The following is a 19089-nucleotide window of genomic DNA, read 5'->3' as shown; positions in this document are numbered from 1 at the left end:
TGATGATAATCATTTATTGGATCTATTTATGCACTAGTTGCAGTATTCCAGATGTATCACGATATTTCCGCCCTATCTCCTGAGGAGAGCTTTATATGTTTCAATGAGGTTAGCTCCTAACCAGGACCTTCAGCCGAGTGGCTGGCAAAGAAAAAGAAGTAGAGAGATGCATGAGTCATTTCTCCACCTACGACGACTATACATATGCACTGCTTATCTTCGGAGTTCTCAGGTATTTCGTTTTGATTATGCTCCTCGCGCTACTGGCAAGGGTTTTTTCCTTGCGAACACTTTTCCAGTCTTTTTGTGAGCTTCTTGAAATTCAATGTTTTCTGCAATCAACATTATTTCTGCTCAGACTTGCACTGTGAGACGAAGATGGCAAAGAATCGTGAAAATCGTGAACGCGAGCTTCAGCAACATGTGGAGTTAATCGAGCAGTCTCTCCGCATCATATAAGCGATCTGGAACACACATTATTACATAACTTCTGCAGAAAATCAAACACAACATTCTAACCGTGTCTAGATCAGTGCATCGAGAGGTTGAATGCTTTTCAACCTCGATTATTATTCTTAATCTCCTTCCATCTGGTATCACGTGGCATTTTGAACATATAATTTACATGATCACATAAATTTAAGTTATTATTTATTCCATTAATATCACTGTATTACACTACATATTTTGTTTAACTTATAGCACTACTTACTTCCAAAAATTATTATTTATTTATTTATTTATTATATCATATTATTTTAATTTATTTATTAGGCGTTTATTTCTTTTTTTAAATTCTTTTTATTATACCCAATTTTTGATTGCGATGTGCGCAGCTATACTAGTAGGAACGTTTTCAGGAGAGGTTTTTTCCCAACTACACATTTGACCCTCAATATAGTCCCGATAGTAGCTTTGTTCTAGTGCTGCTCATGAAGAATTCATAGTAGTGATCTAATCCAATTAGAATTTGTGGATTTTGGTGTTCGTCGAACGGTATTTGTTTGTCCAATCCAAGATCCATCCCAGTCTTGCATTGGACAAACAAATATCGTTATCTTGAAGAAACTGCTTATCTTGTTCTGAAAGATATGCTAAACAAAAATCCTTATTTGTCACAAGTTTTTCTTCAACGGTTAAATGAATCACTTTTTCAAAAACTATAGAAATTTTCGACGGAACAAAGAACGTTTTAAATTTCTCATTATAGTCACCAATGCCAGACATGGTGCACCATATTTCTTTTTTTGCTAAGGAAGTATAAATTCCTCTGCTGTACGTTCATTTATTGTAGTTCTCTGAGCGCCATTTTCAAAAAATACTAGAACTCGCTCATTTTAATCTGTCTTGTTATTCCACGTATTTATTTCATGACCACTACTTAGTCTTTTATGTCTTTTTCTATTGTCGTTAGAATCGACTTTCACGAGAGAATTGCTTTGAATTGGATTTCCAAAATGTATATTCGAAGTTTGTCCTCGTTGACGAAAACCATTTGAGGGACAATTCTGCGATTCTGCACTATTCCCTCTTAATTCGCCAGTGGGAGTCTTCTGTTGTTTACTGCTGCATTGTTGCCAAAGCGCAATCGATTTGGCTGGTTTGTTACATTCTCGGATGTTCTTGTAAAGCATTAACTTTGATGATGCATTCTTCTACAGAGGGGGCAGTCTACTACACTGATTACTTTTGTGTTGGTCCTTGAAACATTTCGAACAGCGATTAGAGTCAGTCAAAACGTTCGTTTTTTGTTGGATATCAATGACAGTTCTGAAATTTTGCGCGGAATGCTCAGAGCTGTCACAGAAAATGCACTGTCTGTCATTTTTCTTTATCTCTGACTTATGCTAAGTTTGATTCCTTTTTATTTCGGTCTCAAAACGAGCTTGATTCAACGAATTTTTTTTTAGCGTTAACCTCTTTTTTCGAGCTTCTCCATACCATTTTCTACTTTTACATCTTCCATTTCTTGGATTGATGTAAGGACCTTTTTCACTATATTCTACGGAAAGTTCTTCAGTACTTATTCCGTCCACATAGCATTTTGCGTATTAGGTGTTCATAAAAGTCGTCGTCGGCTTCTTCTAGCCTGAAAAACCAACGACACGTGTAATGTATCCCCTCAAACGCTTCGTCACCTCACAAGATATTATATAACAATGGAGCTGCGCCGCTAATACTAACTAATAATGATGCCCTTTGCATCTAAACTCGTAGGTCGTCGATACCTTAGCCAGAATAAGGGTTAGTAATAATCTTGGTTCTGTTTAAGAAAGTAATGCTTGACTTTTTCTTGTTTCTATTCCTCGTTGTTCGCCTGTACTCCGACCACTCTCATACACCTCACTCTTCTCCTTTTTTGCTGTACTTTGTGTTTGATCAGTATTTAAAGACACTTTGTAGATTTTAGAACGTGGAAATATTTCAACAACATCTCAGCAAATTAGCCTCTTCTACTTTTATGTGTTTCTTCACTTCTGCCAGCTACCAAATTTCACATTTCCTATTCGTTCCTCAGCTGATTTTTGACGTTGCGTTTTGAAAGCACTGGAAAGTTGCTATATATTAAATTGGCAGCAACGGAGGTTTGTGGCAACAGCGTTGGAGAAAGAAAAAGGTAAATCGATCAACTAACCGCTCATCTCCATCATCAGATGCAAGAAAAAGATTCGTAGCCCCAACCATCTTCAAGGGTGGCGAACGACCCCGCTTATTTACAACTTCATCATCGAGTACGTCAACACCAAGGACTTTGGTGAAGTGATGCGTTATCTCGCATGACAATCGTTGGATCTGAAAACTACGTTGATATCGAGATTATTCCCCAATGCAGCTATTTTCTTGTCTCTTCCTAGTTTATGCAGACAGTCGCCACCGCGTTTTTTTTTTTCTCAAGAATGTGGTCGACTACGTTAGTGGATACTGGTTCATCATTAACAATGGCTGTCAATTTTGGCATTACTGCAAGCGTTGACATACGCTTAAAATGAGCGACCCTTTGCTGACTGTCGCTTACATGCTTGTCAGGAACCGTTCTACATTTGCCGTGGTCTCTAAACGACTCAAGTCCGAGAGTTCAAGTGTCATAGGAAATGACAAAGAGTGTTCATCGACACATACTTCAGCTCTTTTTCTAGAATTAGACAAGCACGCTCGCCGCTGTTTCAGTCGCTAAGCGATGGAAAAGCCGAACTGTTCGTGGGAGACTTTCATGTGAGGACTTTCAAAGGTGAAAGTGTAGGAACCGACAGTCGACGCACAGTATTTTTGATGGCTAGCCATGCAACGCTTTGCCTGTCTGCATCAGATTACCTGTCACTTTTTCACGAACAGCACAAGATCAAATGCCCTAATCTGCCTATACCTTCGCAGGACCACCAAGATTGAAGCAGAGTTTGGCCGTCGTTATGGTGCAGTCGTCATTTCGAATTCGACAACGCCGTCTGCGCCAAAGACTATCGTGGCGCGAACAACACTTGGGGGCATCTAGGACCATCATCCGAGGATTCGGGAGCTCCATCTGTGCCGTACACTGTGGAAACGTACCGTGAATCGAACACATCAGCCAGCTGCGACTACGGGACGGTACTGCAGTTGGTGAACAGTTGGTAAGCGTCTTCGTCCTGACGCTGTACTGGTCCACATCTATCGCTGAAAAGGATTTACCACCGACAACTTCGTAGCCGCAACGATGCTCAACTCGAGCTCCTCACATCTTCGTCCCAACATGGATCCAAGAGGGCAGAATTATGGTAACATGAAAGTGAAGGTTTTGTTTTGTGATGGCAGATTCTCGCTCTTTTGATTATTGTTGTGTGATGGCAGATTTCCACCTCCATGTTTATAGTGTAGCCTCTCAAATTCTCGAAGCACGCCCTAATGGGACCTTGTAGGATGTTCCAGAATTACTTTATCATTATATAAAGGGTTGTTTTTTACGCAGAGTCGATAAAACTCCTACAAAAGTCGGCAAGATCTCTTTTCGAAATCTGAGATATCATTATGCCGTAAAAGAGTCGCATGGAGGATCTCAAGAGGATTAAATCCGAACAACCCACTGCCAATTATCATCAACACCATAACCAGGCCCTTTCACACGTAACCTGTTGGAATGAAACGTTTGTAAGCTGTGGAAGACAAGCAAGTCCATGCTCGTACATAAAGAAGACTCACATGACATCGGGAACTAGTCAGTCAGTTTACTGTGTGTTATCTACAACCTGCCTACAAGAATGAACCTTACGTTGTTGAAAAACACGAGATGAGAGAAATTCGCTAGGGCAAGCAATGTTTCGGAAAGGAGTGAACACGATTGAACGCATACATGCTGTTTCGAAATTCATCGAAGCACAGTATGAGTACATGACACTGTTGTGTCTCAATTTTTCCGATTCATAAAAACCCTTTGACTCACTTGAGGTGGGAATCTTGGAAGTTTGGGCCCATAACACGGTACCAAAACAAGAATCATGTCTCAATCGAAACAATTTCTGCATTTAGTTTTTTTAGTGATCAAAACTGACGCCTTTTCTTCTTTTCTTTCCGGTCTTTTCCCCAGATCCGAAACATTCCGCATGAATCAACTTTTACCGGCGCATGGACCAAAATAGCCTAAGGCGAGAACGGCACATCAGGTACTCTGGGCGAATCCGTCGGAAAGGAACATCTCTGACAGATTTTCCTGGGGTCAACTAAGAGTTCATTCAAGACTTCACTATAATCCGCTATAAAGCTGCGGTTTTCAGCTAGAGGAATTTCATACAACTAGGCAGAGGTAAGACAAAAATGGAGAAGACTAGGAAGTGTAACGACTGCAACATACTGGCATCCTTTGTTATTGATGTGAATTTAGTGTGTGAAATAAGCTTAATGTGTCGGAGGAGGAGAAGAATAGGTGCGCAGATGATCTGAAAAAGAGATAGAAAAGAAATGGTGAAGGCAATTATGAAGTTCCATTGATTCAAGCTTGAGAATTCGAGCTTGAGTTCCCCAACCACACACTTTATGAACAAAATTACAACGATGAAGGTTAGAGCAATTAAGAACATATGACCACGAAATAAAGACTAATATTCAAGCACCGGATTATGTTACCTTCAAACGTATCTTGAACATTTTATTTTGTGCTCCTTTAACAAAATCGCCTGGTAATGGCTTCAACCATGTCACTGTTCTATTGGGATTATTGAACATGAGAGCAAAATTTCTATTTTGTGTTTTTGTATAGTGTATAATAGATAGGAAGGATTGGCTTTTTCACTAGTAGGTCTAAGGTACCAATATTTGCCAGACCTCAAGCTAGTTTCTTTTTTGAAGATTCAAGGACAGAAGAGTAAGTCGGGAAGGATATGTCTGTTCCTCAAGCTGCTCCTTATCTTTTAAAACGATCACCGCAGCTAGTCACACTTAAATCTGGGAAGAATATCCCAAGAAATGTACTGGGAAAAGTTTACTATTTCGAGCTTCGCTATGCGCTTCTTCTTTGAGGGCATGGCTTGAGAACCGTATTCAAAATGATGTAAAACGAATAATTTATACAACGTATGGGGCTAGCTGGATTTGGTGTATCGGCAATCTTAAGTAGTTAAAAAGAGAATAATATGTTTTCCTTATAATAGTTATTTGTTATTGTTGATTAACTATTGTTCGATATGCTTCGAGAAGTTAAAACTGTTATCAAAGGTTCCTAAGTCTTCCGCAGATTTGCAGGTTTTGAGAGGTACTTCGCGCACTTTCTTTGCATACTGTCATCAGTTAGATCCCTTTTCCTACGTGCACAATTAGAGACTTGTGTAGTCAATCTACAGACTAATCATGATATATAACAGATAGCTATAAAATGGGTACTGACGGGTCCCGCGGCGTCGAAACAGTGAGCGATAACTTTGTGTGCATGTCGCAAAAGGCAATGGTTGCAGTCGTTTCATAGCCGTGGCCACTCAGCGCGTTGTTTTTCAACTTATGACTCCGCCGCGTGTCTACTTCCTTCTTCGTTCGCCTCAAGTTGGTAGCATGCCTTCCTCAGAAAGTGAAAAATGCATGCAAACGGCTGCTTAAATAGTAGCAAACAATTTACATAATCTGGCGTAGAACGTTATCTTTATCAGTAGGGTGATATCTTTCACGTCATTTTATGCTAAAACATCATTCTTTGATAACTGTTGGGGGGAAACAGAAGGAAAACCCATATTTCGAGTAATGCTTTTAAATTTCGTCTATAATATATTGGTAAGGAGTGTTTGAAGCTGAAGTTTGAATGTTCTCTAAATGTAGAACTGACACGTTTAGATAAAAGACTATGAAATCTTTTCCCTTTATTTACAATAAAAATATGAAGGAAGATTGTTAGAGATACACAAGTCTTTCACAGAAAACGTCACTAATATTATTTTGTTGATTAGTGAAGCGAGCGAAACAAACATCAGAGAAAGTCTGAAGTCCGGCTTTAGCCGGACGTTCAGACTAGTAACTAATAAAAGATCAGTCAATCTAAAAGACTACAACGTATCAAAATGTACGTTAGATTTGCAATCAATTTGGAGTAGCACACTTTATTGTTTTGTAGAGGTCAACGTAAACTACATCCACTGCTTTACTCTGATTGCAAGCTAAAACCCACTAAAAGATACACTCAAATAGTAAGTAGACGCTGCAGAGAAAAAGCTGCTGCCCAGTGGGAATTAGTGGACCTTAATGGGGGTAAAAGAGAGCAGATACGATTGCAGGAAGTTGTGCTGGAAGTTAGAACGACCTAACCGCTGAGCTGGGTTGCAGGAAACCAGCATATTCGAGAGCGCGCAGGAGCGTAGGAGGATGCAGTGGAGAAGACCAAAAACACCGTGTCAGGTCAGCGCTTTAGGAATTTCGGACTGCGCAAGCAGCATGAAAGCGCGATAAGCGTCAATGATCGTTTGGTCCATAGACAATATCTTGCTTTATGCAAGTGGAAAATAAGATTTTAAGTTTTGTTCTACGTCAACAACTGGAAATCAGAGAAGCATTTGTCAAACAAGTTAGAATAGAGAGCTCGGGATATGTGAATAATGTGTTTCAACGACAATCGTTGTAGCAGAGCCGTAAGTGACTGAACTCCACGAGTTATCAAACACAGCGCAGGAAGACCTCTCTTGATGAAATCAAATGGAAGTATCAGTTGCATTGGTTCGAGCGACTCGAAGATCGATGAGAGCACATATGACATAAGTGATAAACAGCCTCACGAACCCTTCTTACGTGCGCGTAATTGTAAGTAATTGTAAAGAGTTGGTTGTCATGTCGAAGGAGGTAAGATTAAGAGAATGAAATGTGATATTATAAGAAAATTAGAGGGAGAAAAAGCCGAATCTATTGGCTAGTCAATAATTAGCTATTGGATATCTTCTTTCACACTACTGTTAGATATTTTGTTACTCGATTTTTCATATCAGTATTTGAGGTAAAGCGAGATGATGTGAAAAATTCACTTAGTGCATAGTGAAGACAGGTTACTGCAGGTTATTGGCGCTTGTTTTCATCAGCATCCAGGTGCATAATTATTATTTACTTAACGACGTACTCCGATCGAATTACATAGGTGAAATGCGACACCACTTATGGCTACATCGAAGTCAAGGACATTCTGTCGTCCGCATTTCCATTAACGTAGGCGCTATTATTATTACAGTAATATGGCATGACTATCTCTAATCTAGCAAAAAACTTTCTAGTTGAGATGTATTTATCTGTGGGAATTATTATTGCAAGTTTTTTCGCTTATTCAGCGTTGAAAGCGTCATCTGCAGCTGAGATTATAGGTAAGTCACGATTAAATCTCTGTCTTTGATCATCGACTCCCGATACAAAGTATGCGACAAATGCTTTCAGGATTTCTGTCCGACGAAAACGACGAAGATGCAACAGATATTTTTCGGTATCTCAACATGTCTCAAATGTATTATGTTGACAGTTTGAAACTAGAGAATATAACAGTGAAACACATCTCTATAACTAAGGCAACGTTTACAAGTTCTCGTAAGTAGTACTCTTCTTTCTAGCACCATCGTTGCAAAATTCATGTGTACTCGTCAATGCCTCTGGAGAGCGGAGGTCATGAAAGTCGATCGAAGCACGAACGTGTTGTGCTGAAAGTATTGTACAATTTCTCTCAGCACTTACTCAAATTCGTAAACTTTAAACACGTTCCAGTCGGACTATTTTGCTGCATGTTCTCGCAAATGTCTGGACTCGTTACTGCATGCCAAAAAAAAGCAGTGTAAAGCAATAATCTGCGCGAGACAGGAGAGCAAGTGAAACTAACGTTTGGCTAGTCCAAATAAAATAGCAAAAACTGGAGGCGAGGCTAAATTGATTTGCTTCTAAATTACTACTGATAAAGAACCGCGTCTCCAGATATAGTTAGCGTCAAATTTGTGTTTAACTGTGTGAGTGTGTCTGCTGCAACTCTCTATCTCTTCTTAGTAATTGTCCTTTTCGCCACAATCTCCTCCTTTCTTTGTCACATGCCCTTTCCGAAAAATGCTTGTCTGACGCTTATTTACGTAACTCCTCCAGAACGGTTTAGTTGTACTGTGCCTCGTAACTGCGTGGAGGTGACTCTGGGCATCACTGCGAGGTACAGCGGGCGTAAGCTCTTTGGTAGGGTCTTCCAAGCTGAGAAGGAGTTCGACACATCCGATATTCCGAGTTCTCTAAGCTCGCCATAGCAGGGCTGCATAGTGTGGGGAGAAGTCTCTCTCCTACTTCATACTCACTGCCTCACTCACTGCCTCAGTACCCTGCACACTGGTTTGATTGCCTCTCCAGTCGCCATACCATTGGACGTCTGGCCCTGCGGTCTCAAACGTCCAACGGTATGGCGACTGGAGAGGCAATCAAATCTCAGATTACTTAGGACGTGTTCGACTCCGATCCAAGGCAGCATGTGCAGACTGTTTCAGACTTTGTAAATACAACGCGAGAACAGTGTCCATAGACACTGACCTGCATGCCCTTCTCGAAGCTGCAGAGCACATAAAATTCCACGTGATTGTTCTGCAAGAGACCAACAGCAGAAGGAGATGAATTAGAGGAGATACGACAGATGAATTACGATTCGCTGGTTATTCTAGAAGATGAACAAACGTGGCAAAATGAAGGCGGTGTTGATTTTATGGTGCGTTCATCTGTCCGTCCTCATTGATTCTCCACAGATCCTGTCACCTCGTCTAGCCATTCTTCACCTCTCCCTCTGCGTCGTCAACTGCTACTCACCAACATCAGCAGCTGATTAATCCGAATTGGACGCGTTTTACGAGGAGCTGGACGAAGCTGGAATAGAGGATTGGAAGGTTTAGGCTAAGGGATCGGAATGAAAATGGCAAACGTCTCGCCGTTCTGTTGTTGGCCGCTTGCCTTTTTCATGGGAACTCTCTTTTGATGAAGAAACATCATCGCTGGTGGGCATGAGAATTGCCCAATGACACGACGCGGAGATCGACCACATACTCACCAACTGGAGGTGATGTCTACTTGATATCTCACCAGTAATATCCTTTTGCAGTGGTTCTGATCACCGTCTCCTTTGTGCGAAAATATAACTTAGTCACGCAATGGAAAAGGTCATCTGCTAATGGTAACGAAGGAGGATTGAAGTCGTATACGACGATGGCGTACTTGAAGACTTCCAGGGTGATTGGCACATGGAGGAGGACGCAAACGTGGACGACGAGCTGCTGCTTAGAGGACTGCGAGCCTGTGCTGAATATGTCTCGAAGCCACGCACGACAAAGTTGGTTTGAATTTCGAAGACTATCAAGGCGTTGTCGCAAGGAAAAAGGACTTTGTTTCTCGATATGAGTGCATCGCACATTGAGCCATTAGTAGCAGACACTAGCTGCAGAGAAACGTTGCAGGATGATCTTTCGAAATGCAGGCAGATGAAGATTCTGGAATCAGGAAGAACGTGTCTAAAGAAGTGGTACAGGGACCTCCGTGAATATAATATTCCGCTCACAAGTTTGCTGAGCGAATTCTTTGCACCTCTTCTGGTCGTGAGATATAAATAATTACGGAGAGGTTGTACTCGAACCATTTCCGTTCGTCATTTCCTATGTCAACCCCGTTCATTTAAACTGGTGAAGTTCCACAACGGATTTTCCCTTTAAGAGTAAGATGCTGGATGACACCCGGCCACAAGAATAAAATGGATTCCGTCTTGGGTTCAGCTGCGTGGGCCACATCCACATCGTGCCGAGGGTCACAGAGGTTTTCCGCGAATAACGCCTGATCCTTGTTCCAACCTTCCTTGACTAGGAGAATACCTTCGACAGCGTAGAAGCGAATGCAACACTGTCAGCGCTGGTTGATCAGGTGATCAAGGTGTGGAAGCGTCGTATGTGAAGTCATTAGCCAATTGCTGCGATTGATGCCCTTTGATGCACCACTACAACTTTTCCACCGTCACCTCATCATACCTAATGGAAATGAGGTGCAACAAGGCTATAGTACATCTCCGAAGCTGTTCAGGGCTGCATTACAGTGGATAATGAAATCGCTTGCCTGGGAAAAAAGGAGCGTGCGAGTGGACGGAAGATTCCTCCCAAACTTTCGCTTTGCGTTTCTTTAGCTTTCTTTAGCTTTAGATTTCTCGTTCTTTAGCTCTCCTTCATTGGCACTTCTCTTTTTGAGAGGGAGAGAGAGACGTTGCTCAAGGGAAGAACGAAGCAGGGAAGAAGATGTAATTGTGAATACCCCGAAGTGAAACAGTTCATGAAGAACATCTACTGTGAGAATGGAGGACTACAAATTGAGGGCTCCAGATCGTGGAAACTCCGTCATACGTCCACGTTATACGTTCTATGAATATGGAAAACGACTTGAAGGAAGATATGAATAGAAGGATGAAAGCGGCATGGGCAGCATTCGCACCCGTAGGGGAAGCCACGGACCAACTGATGGACCGAAATCTCTGTGCCCATCTGTTCGACTCGGCAGTTCTTCCAGCGCTCTGTTAAGCAGCGGAGAAGAGGGCAGACACCACTGCCACATCTAGGAAACTATTCACTACTCAACCGTTGAGAGATGTCTTCTGAAGTTTTACAGAGCACACAACACCTAGCCGGTCTCCGGAGCTCCGTCTTAAGAGCAATATTCCGTCTTCGCGACCCAGCGGAATACATGCCAAAAGCAAATCATAGATGGGCAGGTTACATTATGAGAAGAATCGATGGTAGATAGACTAGAGAACGTTAGAGTGAACCCCAAGAGATGCAGAATGCACTCGAGAGAGGTCGTTAATGAGATGGGTTGATGTGTTCGCAACACGGACGGACTAGCTGAGAGCACAGCTGGAGAGCCTTGTCAACGTCACAATGAAATTTGAGAGCATCTTGGATGACTATGGTGAAGGAACGAAACAATTGAAAAAAAAAGATGCTGGAACCACTACGGTGAACAGAGGCTCTCTAAGTAACTGAGTACAACGCTTTTTTTTTCTCTACCTACGTCGTTTCATTTTGTTATCAGCGGTTGAGTGTTGAACAGCTAAGGGTCATAAAATCAAGAACAAATTGCATTTCCTTGCTATAATTCTTGTTTGAAAGATGTTGATTGTTGAATGTTTGAAAGAAAGTGCCACCAGTGTGTGCCTGAAATGATTTGTTTTAATGGAGTTTTATTTTCAAATCTTCTATACAAGAATTGTGTTCCTACAGAAGAAACATATGTTGCTACGATCACATTCGTTGTCATATGTCTGTTTGATGGAATTCGACTTGTATTGTAGATCTATCAAGCTTTTGTTAGATTCAGTGTGCGAGCTTCTTTCGAACGTCACCTTTTTAATCAGCGCTTGTGAATCGGAAGCATCGCGACAACTTGTAGTGGACGTGTCCCATCTCTCTGCTCTCCCTACAATTCAGATTGTTCGTAACAACTGGAGAACAGTGGATGGTTAGTGTGTAATTGATCAATCGAAAATGTCTGTGTGTGGGTTGTTAGACTCTTCGATTCCAGGCTCAACACTTCCGAATCAGATCTACATTGTAACTACTGGTACCATCTTCGAATATGTCATTCTAGATATTTTTCCATTCTTAAATATTGCTTTGGATGTCACTGTGCTCTTTGACAAGACGTACAGTACGTTTTTGTTTTTCTTTCTTTCAGCAGTAATAAAATATTCTTGTTGTATTGCAGGGAACACTAACAACTTACGTAACGTATTCGAAATGCTCCCTGTTCCGGTAACCTTTGTCAACCTTCAAACAAATGCAGCAATGCTACAACGTCAAGTTAAACATCTTAAAGCCATAGCATCGAAAAACATTGTCGTTGTTGCTGATACAGCAATGATAGAGATGATTGTGAAAGAGGCAAGTGTGTACTTTGATGCAAGGTTATGCAGGAAAAAAAATCCTCTCAAATAGACCTATCAAACAGAGCAAGTATTCTGAGCAAGATTTCAGAACTTTTTTTGTGCGAAGAAAACCGCTTCCGCATTTGTACAGGCAGTAAAAGTTAAACGAATCAAAATGCGGGAAATTTTTTCTCCAAGTAGACAATTAGATCTTTCGTTCTTACAATCGTTCGTTACTCTAGCAGTCGCATCAAGATGTACAAATATTGACTTCGTTTCAATTGGCTAAGCGTTCACGTACGACGCGCCCGCACCTTAGTCGAAAACGCCGACAGCATCGTATTCGTTTCTACGCCGTCAAAGGCCTTCTCATAGTCAGCTAATGTTGAGTTAATCGCACTTTCAAAGGTGTTAAGGTGTTCGGAAAGTATCTACCGAAATACGGCAAAATTTCAAAACAACACAACTTTTTAGCAACATTTTATTATTCGACGAAATAATCTCCATCAACATCGACAACCTTCTGCCAACGTCTCACAAGATCACGGATTCCTTTGGTGTAGAACTCTGGCGACTTGGAGGCGAAGAAATCCCGAAGGTCATTTTCGAGGTGGTCACGATTATCGTAGCGCTTCTCTTCCAGGTAATGCTGAAGCGATCGGAAGAGCTGATAGTCGCTCGTGCCCAGGTCCGGGCTGTACGGTGGGAGTGGTAGAACTTCCCATCCGAGTTCCAGAATTTTCTGGGAAGTCTTCTTCGCGATGTGAGGGCGCGCGTTATCGTGCAGTAGGCGGACGTTGTCGAGCTTCGGGTGCTCCTTGCGGATCTTGTCGGCCAGTGTTTGCAGTTGAGCGCAGTAGACCTCGGCAGTAACTGTCGTGTTGTCCGGCAGCAGTTCAAAACGGTAGATTCCGTGAACTCTTCACCAGATGCTCAGCATGACCTTCTTCTTATGGATTTCACCTTTCACGAAAGGATCCGGCACCTCATCGCCAGCGCACCACGCACGTTTGTGGGTGTGGTTGACGTAGAGGACCCATTTTTCATCTCCAGCTACAATGGTGTCCAGCCAGTCGAATGTGCAGCTTTTGGAGAGCAGCTGAGTGCAGATGTCCAGCCATCTTTGGCGGTTGCCGTCGCTCAGTGCATGTGGGAGCCACTGACCGAGCTTTTTCACCATTCCGAGAGATCGCAGTCCATTGCTCACGGTGGACAGCGAACAGCCAAGGCTGGCAGCAAAATACCGCACGCCTTCATGTGGATGTTGCTCCGCCAGATTCTTCAGTTCGTCGGACGATATTGCAGTCGGTCAACCAGAGCGAAGCTTATCTTCGAGTTTCTTGTTTCCGGCTTTGAAGCGCTGGAACTTGGCGCGCACAGACCGCCCAGAAGGGGCTTCAGTGCCGAATACGTGACTTAGGTTTCGGTGGCTTCAGCAGCGGACTTCATATTCGAACTCGTATAGGAGTACGTGTCGAATATGAGTGGAATGTTCGGCCATTATATAATAGGATGAAATAGGCAAGGAAGAGGAAGCTAGATATGCTATTTGTATACAAGCAGTAGTGTCCTGATATAATATATTTAAGGCGGGAAGTTCCAGAGCATCCCAGAAAATCTGCGCTACTGCGAAGTTTTCGGCAGATACTTTCCGAACACCCTAATAGAATGCTGGGTGGAGCTTAACCAGCGGGAGTAATTGGGCTCAACAGAAAAGTTGAAAAACGGAAATGGTTCGAGTAAAAACTCTCCATGATCATATCCATCTCACACCGAGAAGACGTTTTACGTTCAACAGGATTGTCAACGGATTATTATATTCGCGACTGTACCTCCCTACAATTCAGATTGTTGACTGACTGACTGACTATTCCCTGCAACACTTTGGCTCTGTATTTCTTTGTGCTGCTTCCAAAGTTTTTTCTTCTGTTGTGGTATAGTACAGTATTTCGAAAGATCCTCTTGTAGTCTTTGTTAAGCCGGTGTTCAATACGCACGGTTCTATGTGTCATGCATTTTGATCAAGTCGAAACATTTGTGCACCGCGCTCGATTTCCTTGTTCCTCAACTTGCCACGCGGGTTTATGGAAGTCATCCATGGTGCACGATTGTTCGACAGTATTTTACCTCAAACGGGGACAAAGGCTGGCCCCCACCCTTGCCATTGTTTTCATGTCCAAGATCGAAAAAACCTATAATAGATCGCAAACCATTGCTATATTGTCGTTACATAGATGATTGCTGCATCGTCTGCCCAGCACAGGCAGAATTAGACACGTGCTTCAGTCTTCTCTACCAGCAGTGTCGGCACATTAAGTTCACAAGGGAGAAGCCGTTAGAAAACTAGTTGGCTTTCTCAAATGTGCATATTTATTTGCGGAATGGGATATGGAAGACTAAGTGGTACCGAAAAATTTTAATCCACTATACTTCAGCGCATCCTAGCAAAATGAAAAAATCTGTTATAGGTAACATGTACAGGACTGCGGCCAAGAGTCTCATCAAGTAGCCAGGAAAAAACATGGTCTGTAAATCTGGCCACAACGTGGCAATATCCAATGGGTACCCAGCTGAAGTCTGTGTTGCTCGACAATCACGACAACCTTCTCCAAGATCCAACGTAGTGGATGGCCCGGAAAACTCTTTCTGTTTACTTTACATATCTGATATGAGCATATGATATGAGCAGAGCGGTATGGAGCTTTCTGCGAAAAGCAGATCTTCAGAATGACGTGAGGGTTGTGGAAATACCACCAGCAAACCTCAAGTGCCAGCTGCTGCGTAATCGTGCGTATGACCGACTCTGCACAACTCCCAGCTGCGTGATTTGCCCGTATAGCAGAGATTGCATGATATCAGCAGTAGTGTATCGTATCACGTGCAAGTTGCGCGTTGACAATTATACAGCGAAAACCCACTGTGTGTTCGGGACAAGGAGCATCTAAATAGACTCGCGAAATCTAAACTCTCCACCCCGCTCGGAGCACACCGTAGAATAAGCCATCAAACTCCGAAATAGAAGTAGGGGTTACTATACTATCGTTTGAGTCCGAGATCATAGCACGCAGAACACTAGAGGCTGGATCACCGCCAAAAGTCCAAAAATGAACAAGAAGGATGAGTGCATTGCGATCACAAACGAACTATCCCCGTATCAAAATCTGCGCGGGTCTTGATCTACGGGGCGGGCCGTCAGGCCACATAAAAAAAACCCTCGCAACTTGTAGTTGTGGTACGTGGTGGTCTATTGCGTTACCAAGTCTAGCTAATGAGGTAAGCGGTAACCAATGTGTTGCTGTTTGAGTTTGCTTATCGTTTGGATGCTTTTTGCAGGGTGATGAGGCGCTTGAGAGAATAAATCACTAATGGCTTTGATTTTTCCACAATCACTAATGGCTCTGATAAAGGCGAAAACGCCGAAACGTTAGCTGTTAATAAACATCAATACCAATCTTGGCCACAGCTCAAGCAAATCAATAAGAAAAGCTACGGATTTAATAGAATTGAATGACTAAAAAGGTTCAGATTCAGTGCACACTTTTGGGTCTGGAAGGTCGCAAATAACTTCGTGATAAGAGGGCTAGAAGAAATATTTCCGAGAGCATTTCAGGAAGAAAAGCTTGTTTTACGAAAGAGCCATACCGTTGTATTTTGAAATCTCTTAGTTTTTTTTTCGGAATATAGATGGAAAAAGATAGGAAATATGGCATATTTATCATTTTTTTCATCAAGAATTTAGAAAGAAGAAATGGCTTTACATAGCAACTGACAGAGAAAAATCCTCGTCTACAACAAACTTAAGATGGTCTGCTTCAAACTAAGTTACTCGGAGTTATTAGACTGTGTTCAAGACTACACATTTTCGGCGCTTGAGCAAAAATCGGGATTGTAGCACGTTACGCTGTTACACGAAAACGAAACGGTGTTTTAAAACATCAACAATATTCGAGTAGAGGGACTGAAGAAAGCACCATGTGCAGAACTTCTCCCTCCGAGTCGTCTGCTTCTCTCAAACTCTAGATAGTAAAATTCCAGAAGAACTTGAAAATTTTTGAATTTAGCCACATCTTAAATTCGAGAAAAAACTAAGAGGGCGCAAAAACGAGCTGCACCATTATTTTGTAGGGCAAACCTTCTTCTATTGAATACTGTCAAGAATACTTCTCAATGTGCTTCTATCACGAAGTTATCTGCGATCTCTCAGGCCTAACAATAGGCACAGGATCTGAGCTTTTTTTTAGCCATTAAATTCTGTTTGATCCACGTTTAAACTGCTGAGAACAACTTATTATTGAAATCTTCATCTGTTGAGAGTAGTTTCAAGTTTGTATTTCTTTTGCTAAAATTTGGTTTACGGGATGTTTAGCCTTTGAGGTACCATTGTCACATTGTTAACGCCTTGCACATGTTCGAAACGACATGTGGATGTTTTCATGTTGCAGTCCCACACCTGAAACTTAATATAATGTCTTGCAATGTATGTAGTGCGAGCGAAGCGAGCCTAGATCTGAGTGTCGGCTCACGCCGGACTCTGAGACTTAGACTCGCTTCGCTAACTGTAGTTTTTTTGAAGCAAAAGTAAATGAGTGTATTCTTATTTAACCATAGATGACATTAGCGGTAGCGCGCGTGGTACGGCACTGTAGCGGAACCATAAGAGAAACAAGGAAAAGTGAAAGAGATATAAATATCTATTCCTGCATTTCCATCTAATTATTATTTCCATTGTACCTATAATGAAAGCCTCGAATGCCAACAAATTAGCACGGAATAAGTAAGAAAAACAGGCAGAAATAATCTTCCTTTCTGATTTTTATGTGGAGATGTTCTACGAGAAATTTTAGAGATGAATACGAAAACTCAATTAAGGCATTTTAATTTTCATATATCATTGTGAAGTCTTGGTACACACCGACCTCGTTCATCTTTTTTGTGCCAGCGTGTGCTTCTCGAGGTATCTAAGGGCAGAACGACTTTTTTCGCAACTAAAAGCGCAAGAAAGTGAAGTAGTAAAATATCTTATTTGATCTTTCCATTTGCACTGTTAACATTGATTTTTTGCCCGAATATAAGCTTTCGATAATATGATGAGTCTGAGGTCAGTAGTAGTGTTCGGATTCATTTTATCACCTTTTTACTTCTGACCTGTCTTTCATTTCTACGGTGACTTCGTAACAGAACCTCGTTGTACACAATGTTCTTCAATGAACCATGCGGTGTGTCTACCGTCAGTCCGGCTGGCGTCCTTACACGGGAAAAAAAAGAGTTGTCTGTGACTGAAAACGTCTTCCGGCAAGTACACTCCCACTTCATTGAAGGACTATCCTCGAGCCTTATTTATAGCCAGAAAAGCAAAGTCTTGCAAAAGCAAGACGTAAGCGAAATTGCCTGGAACGGTAGCTGCTTTCCCCAGTAGTTGTCAATCCTGGGTATTACAGCTAACTGACTTTTTCGGCTCCCATAAACAAAGCGACAGCCAAGCACATAGCGTCCAAGGGTCTCTACTCTTAGTCGTGTCCCGTTGCAGAGACCGTTGACAACGTCAAGATTGCGCAGAAGCATGACGATTGCACCTTTCTTCAGAAGTAGCTCATGAGGTGGCATTCCAGTGGGTTCCAGCGTGTTTAGGTACTCCACCGGGTTTTTGTAGACATGCTCATCTTGCTGACAGGATGTGCATAGCCGTTCCAAGGCGTCATTATTTAGCTGCCTGACATTCAGATTCATGGGAGCCAAAATAGCCCGTTCACAAAAGTAAGTATCATTTGGATCAATTGTCTCGCCAAAAATTTCAGTGGCAATACTCCTCTGACACCGGAACTTCTCCAAAATATGAATTCGTCCTTCGTTATCGTTCGCCGTGTCATTAACTACCTCCAGAAGGAAATTAGTTCATCCAAGTCCAGCTTCTCGAGTTCTCATGTTGACTTGAAGCCGATGAATCTTGAATAGTGACCAAAGAACAGAATTTGTTACGCACGAATTTACAAGGTCGTCGCGTTGTCCGTGCTCAACTATTGGTAATACTTGCCGAAAATCACCTACAATGATGAGCCGCTTGCCGCCGAATGGCCTGTTGCTCTGCATGATATCACGTAACAAACCTTCGACGGCTTCGAGGGCGCACCTTGGAGCCATTGAAATTCCATCCCATATGATAATATTAATGGCCATGAGCGGTCGTGCTTCTTTCTGCTGACGTTTCATCAAAGACGTGCGATTTCCATCAGACAGGTTGAGCTTGAACGCTGAGGTTTTTTTTTTCGTCTATTCGCAATAGATTGGCTGCGATTCCAGTACAAGCAACTCACAGCACTTGACGCCGCTGCCCCATGGCCATGTTGTAGATGGTATTATAGAGATATGTTTTCCCTGTTCCTCCTGGCCCATCAATGAAAAGACATCGGTCGTCTCTGCGATTCATTGCTGTAAGGATGTCATCAGCAGCTTTTTTATGCGTATTCAGTAATCCATATAGCCGTGATCCTTCACTTTCATGCTGACCATAGTCAACTGGGACATCAGTAAGTGAAGGTCGTTGATTTGCAGGTGGGCTAACTATTTGGGTCAAATCTCTGCCAAGCAGTAACATCCTATCAGCGATGTCGAAGTAGGCAGCAGCAATTACCCCCTCTGGGCCTACTCCCATATTAGTCAAATCGTCAGCCATCGATGCCGAAAACTCAGCTCATAGTTCCTCAGCGTTTGCGACTTCACAGTGACAGAGCAAGCAAACAAAGAAACTGCGTAACGTT

At 42.2% G+C, this 19089-nt stretch overlaps 4 protein-coding genes across 8 annotated transcripts; 1 reads left to right on the top strand and 3 right to left on the bottom strand.

Moving 5' to 3' along the window:
* Positions 1 to 2471: 2471 nt before the first annotated feature.
* On the bottom strand, positions 2472 to 4828 carry RB195_024219 (uncharacterized protein; the record flags this gene model as incomplete). Of its 2 annotated transcripts, none has more annotated exons than XM_064211918.1 (3): positions 2472 to 2547; positions 2636 to 2793; positions 4823 to 4828. In XM_064211918.1, 3 exons carry the CDS (start codon positions 4826 to 4828, stop codon positions 2472 to 2474), a joined length of 240 nt encoding a protein of 79 aa, XP_064067798.1. The 2 variants fall into 2 exon arrangements, with proteins under 2 accessions (XP_064067798.1, XP_064067799.1); XM_064211917.1 differs by lacking the exon at positions 4823 to 4828 and adding an exon at positions 4415 to 4471.
* Positions 4829 to 7272: 2444 nt separating this feature from the next.
* Positions 7273 to 13754, top strand: RB195_024218 (uncharacterized protein; the record flags this gene model as incomplete). 2 transcript variants are annotated; one of them, XM_064211916.1, is made up of 14 exons in its annotated part: positions 7273 to 7284; positions 7494 to 7524; positions 7574 to 7641; positions 7707 to 7713; positions 7761 to 7793; positions 7864 to 7967; positions 9666 to 9770; positions 10797 to 10970; positions 11080 to 11206; positions 11788 to 11928; positions 11992 to 12117; positions 12175 to 12373; positions 12809 to 13022; positions 13182 to 13754. In XM_064211916.1, 14 exons carry the CDS (start codon positions 7273 to 7275, stop codon positions 13752 to 13754), a joined length of 1914 nt encoding a protein of 637 aa, XP_064067797.1. The 2 variants fall into 2 exon arrangements, with proteins under 2 accessions (XP_064067797.1, XP_013293356.2); XM_013437902.2 differs by lacking the exons at positions 7273 to 7284; positions 7494 to 7524; positions 7574 to 7641; ... (2 more) ...; positions 11080 to 11206; positions 12809 to 13022 and having other exon boundaries at positions 7712 to 7793; positions 7864 to 8010; positions 12175 to 12350.
* Positions 13755 to 17671: 3917 nt separating this feature from the next.
* RB195_024217 (uncharacterized protein) lies at positions 17672 to 18541 on the bottom strand (the record flags this gene model as incomplete). Of its 3 annotated transcripts, XM_064211913.1 has the most annotated exons (2): positions 17672 to 18208; positions 18380 to 18508. In XM_064211913.1, 2 exons carry the CDS (start codon positions 18506 to 18508, stop codon positions 17672 to 17674), a joined length of 666 nt encoding a protein of 221 aa, XP_064067795.1. The 3 variants fall into 3 exon arrangements, with proteins under 3 accessions (XP_064067795.1, XP_064067796.1, XP_064067794.1); XM_064211915.1 differs by lacking the exon at positions 18380 to 18508 and having other exon boundaries at positions 17672 to 18061; XM_064211914.1 differs by lacking the exon at positions 17672 to 18208 and having other exon boundaries at positions 18227 to 18541.
* A 100-nt stretch (positions 18542 to 18641) lies between these two features.
* RB195_024216 (uncharacterized protein) lies at positions 18642 to 19004 on the bottom strand (the record flags this gene model as incomplete). Its single annotated transcript, XM_064211912.1, has 1 exon — positions 18642 to 19004. One exon carries the CDS (start codon positions 19002 to 19004, stop codon positions 18642 to 18644), a length of 363 nt encoding a protein of 120 aa, XP_064067793.1.
* Positions 19005 to 19089: the final 85 nt, after the last annotated feature.

The sequence above is a fragment of the Necator americanus genome, chromosome X, assembly GCF_031761385.1.
Source record: "Necator americanus strain Aroian chromosome X, whole genome shotgun sequence".
Classification (NCBI taxonomy): domain Eukaryota; kingdom Metazoa; phylum Nematoda; class Chromadorea; order Rhabditida; family Ancylostomatidae; genus Necator; species Necator americanus.
This window is presented reverse-complemented; position numbering and strand designations above follow the sequence as displayed.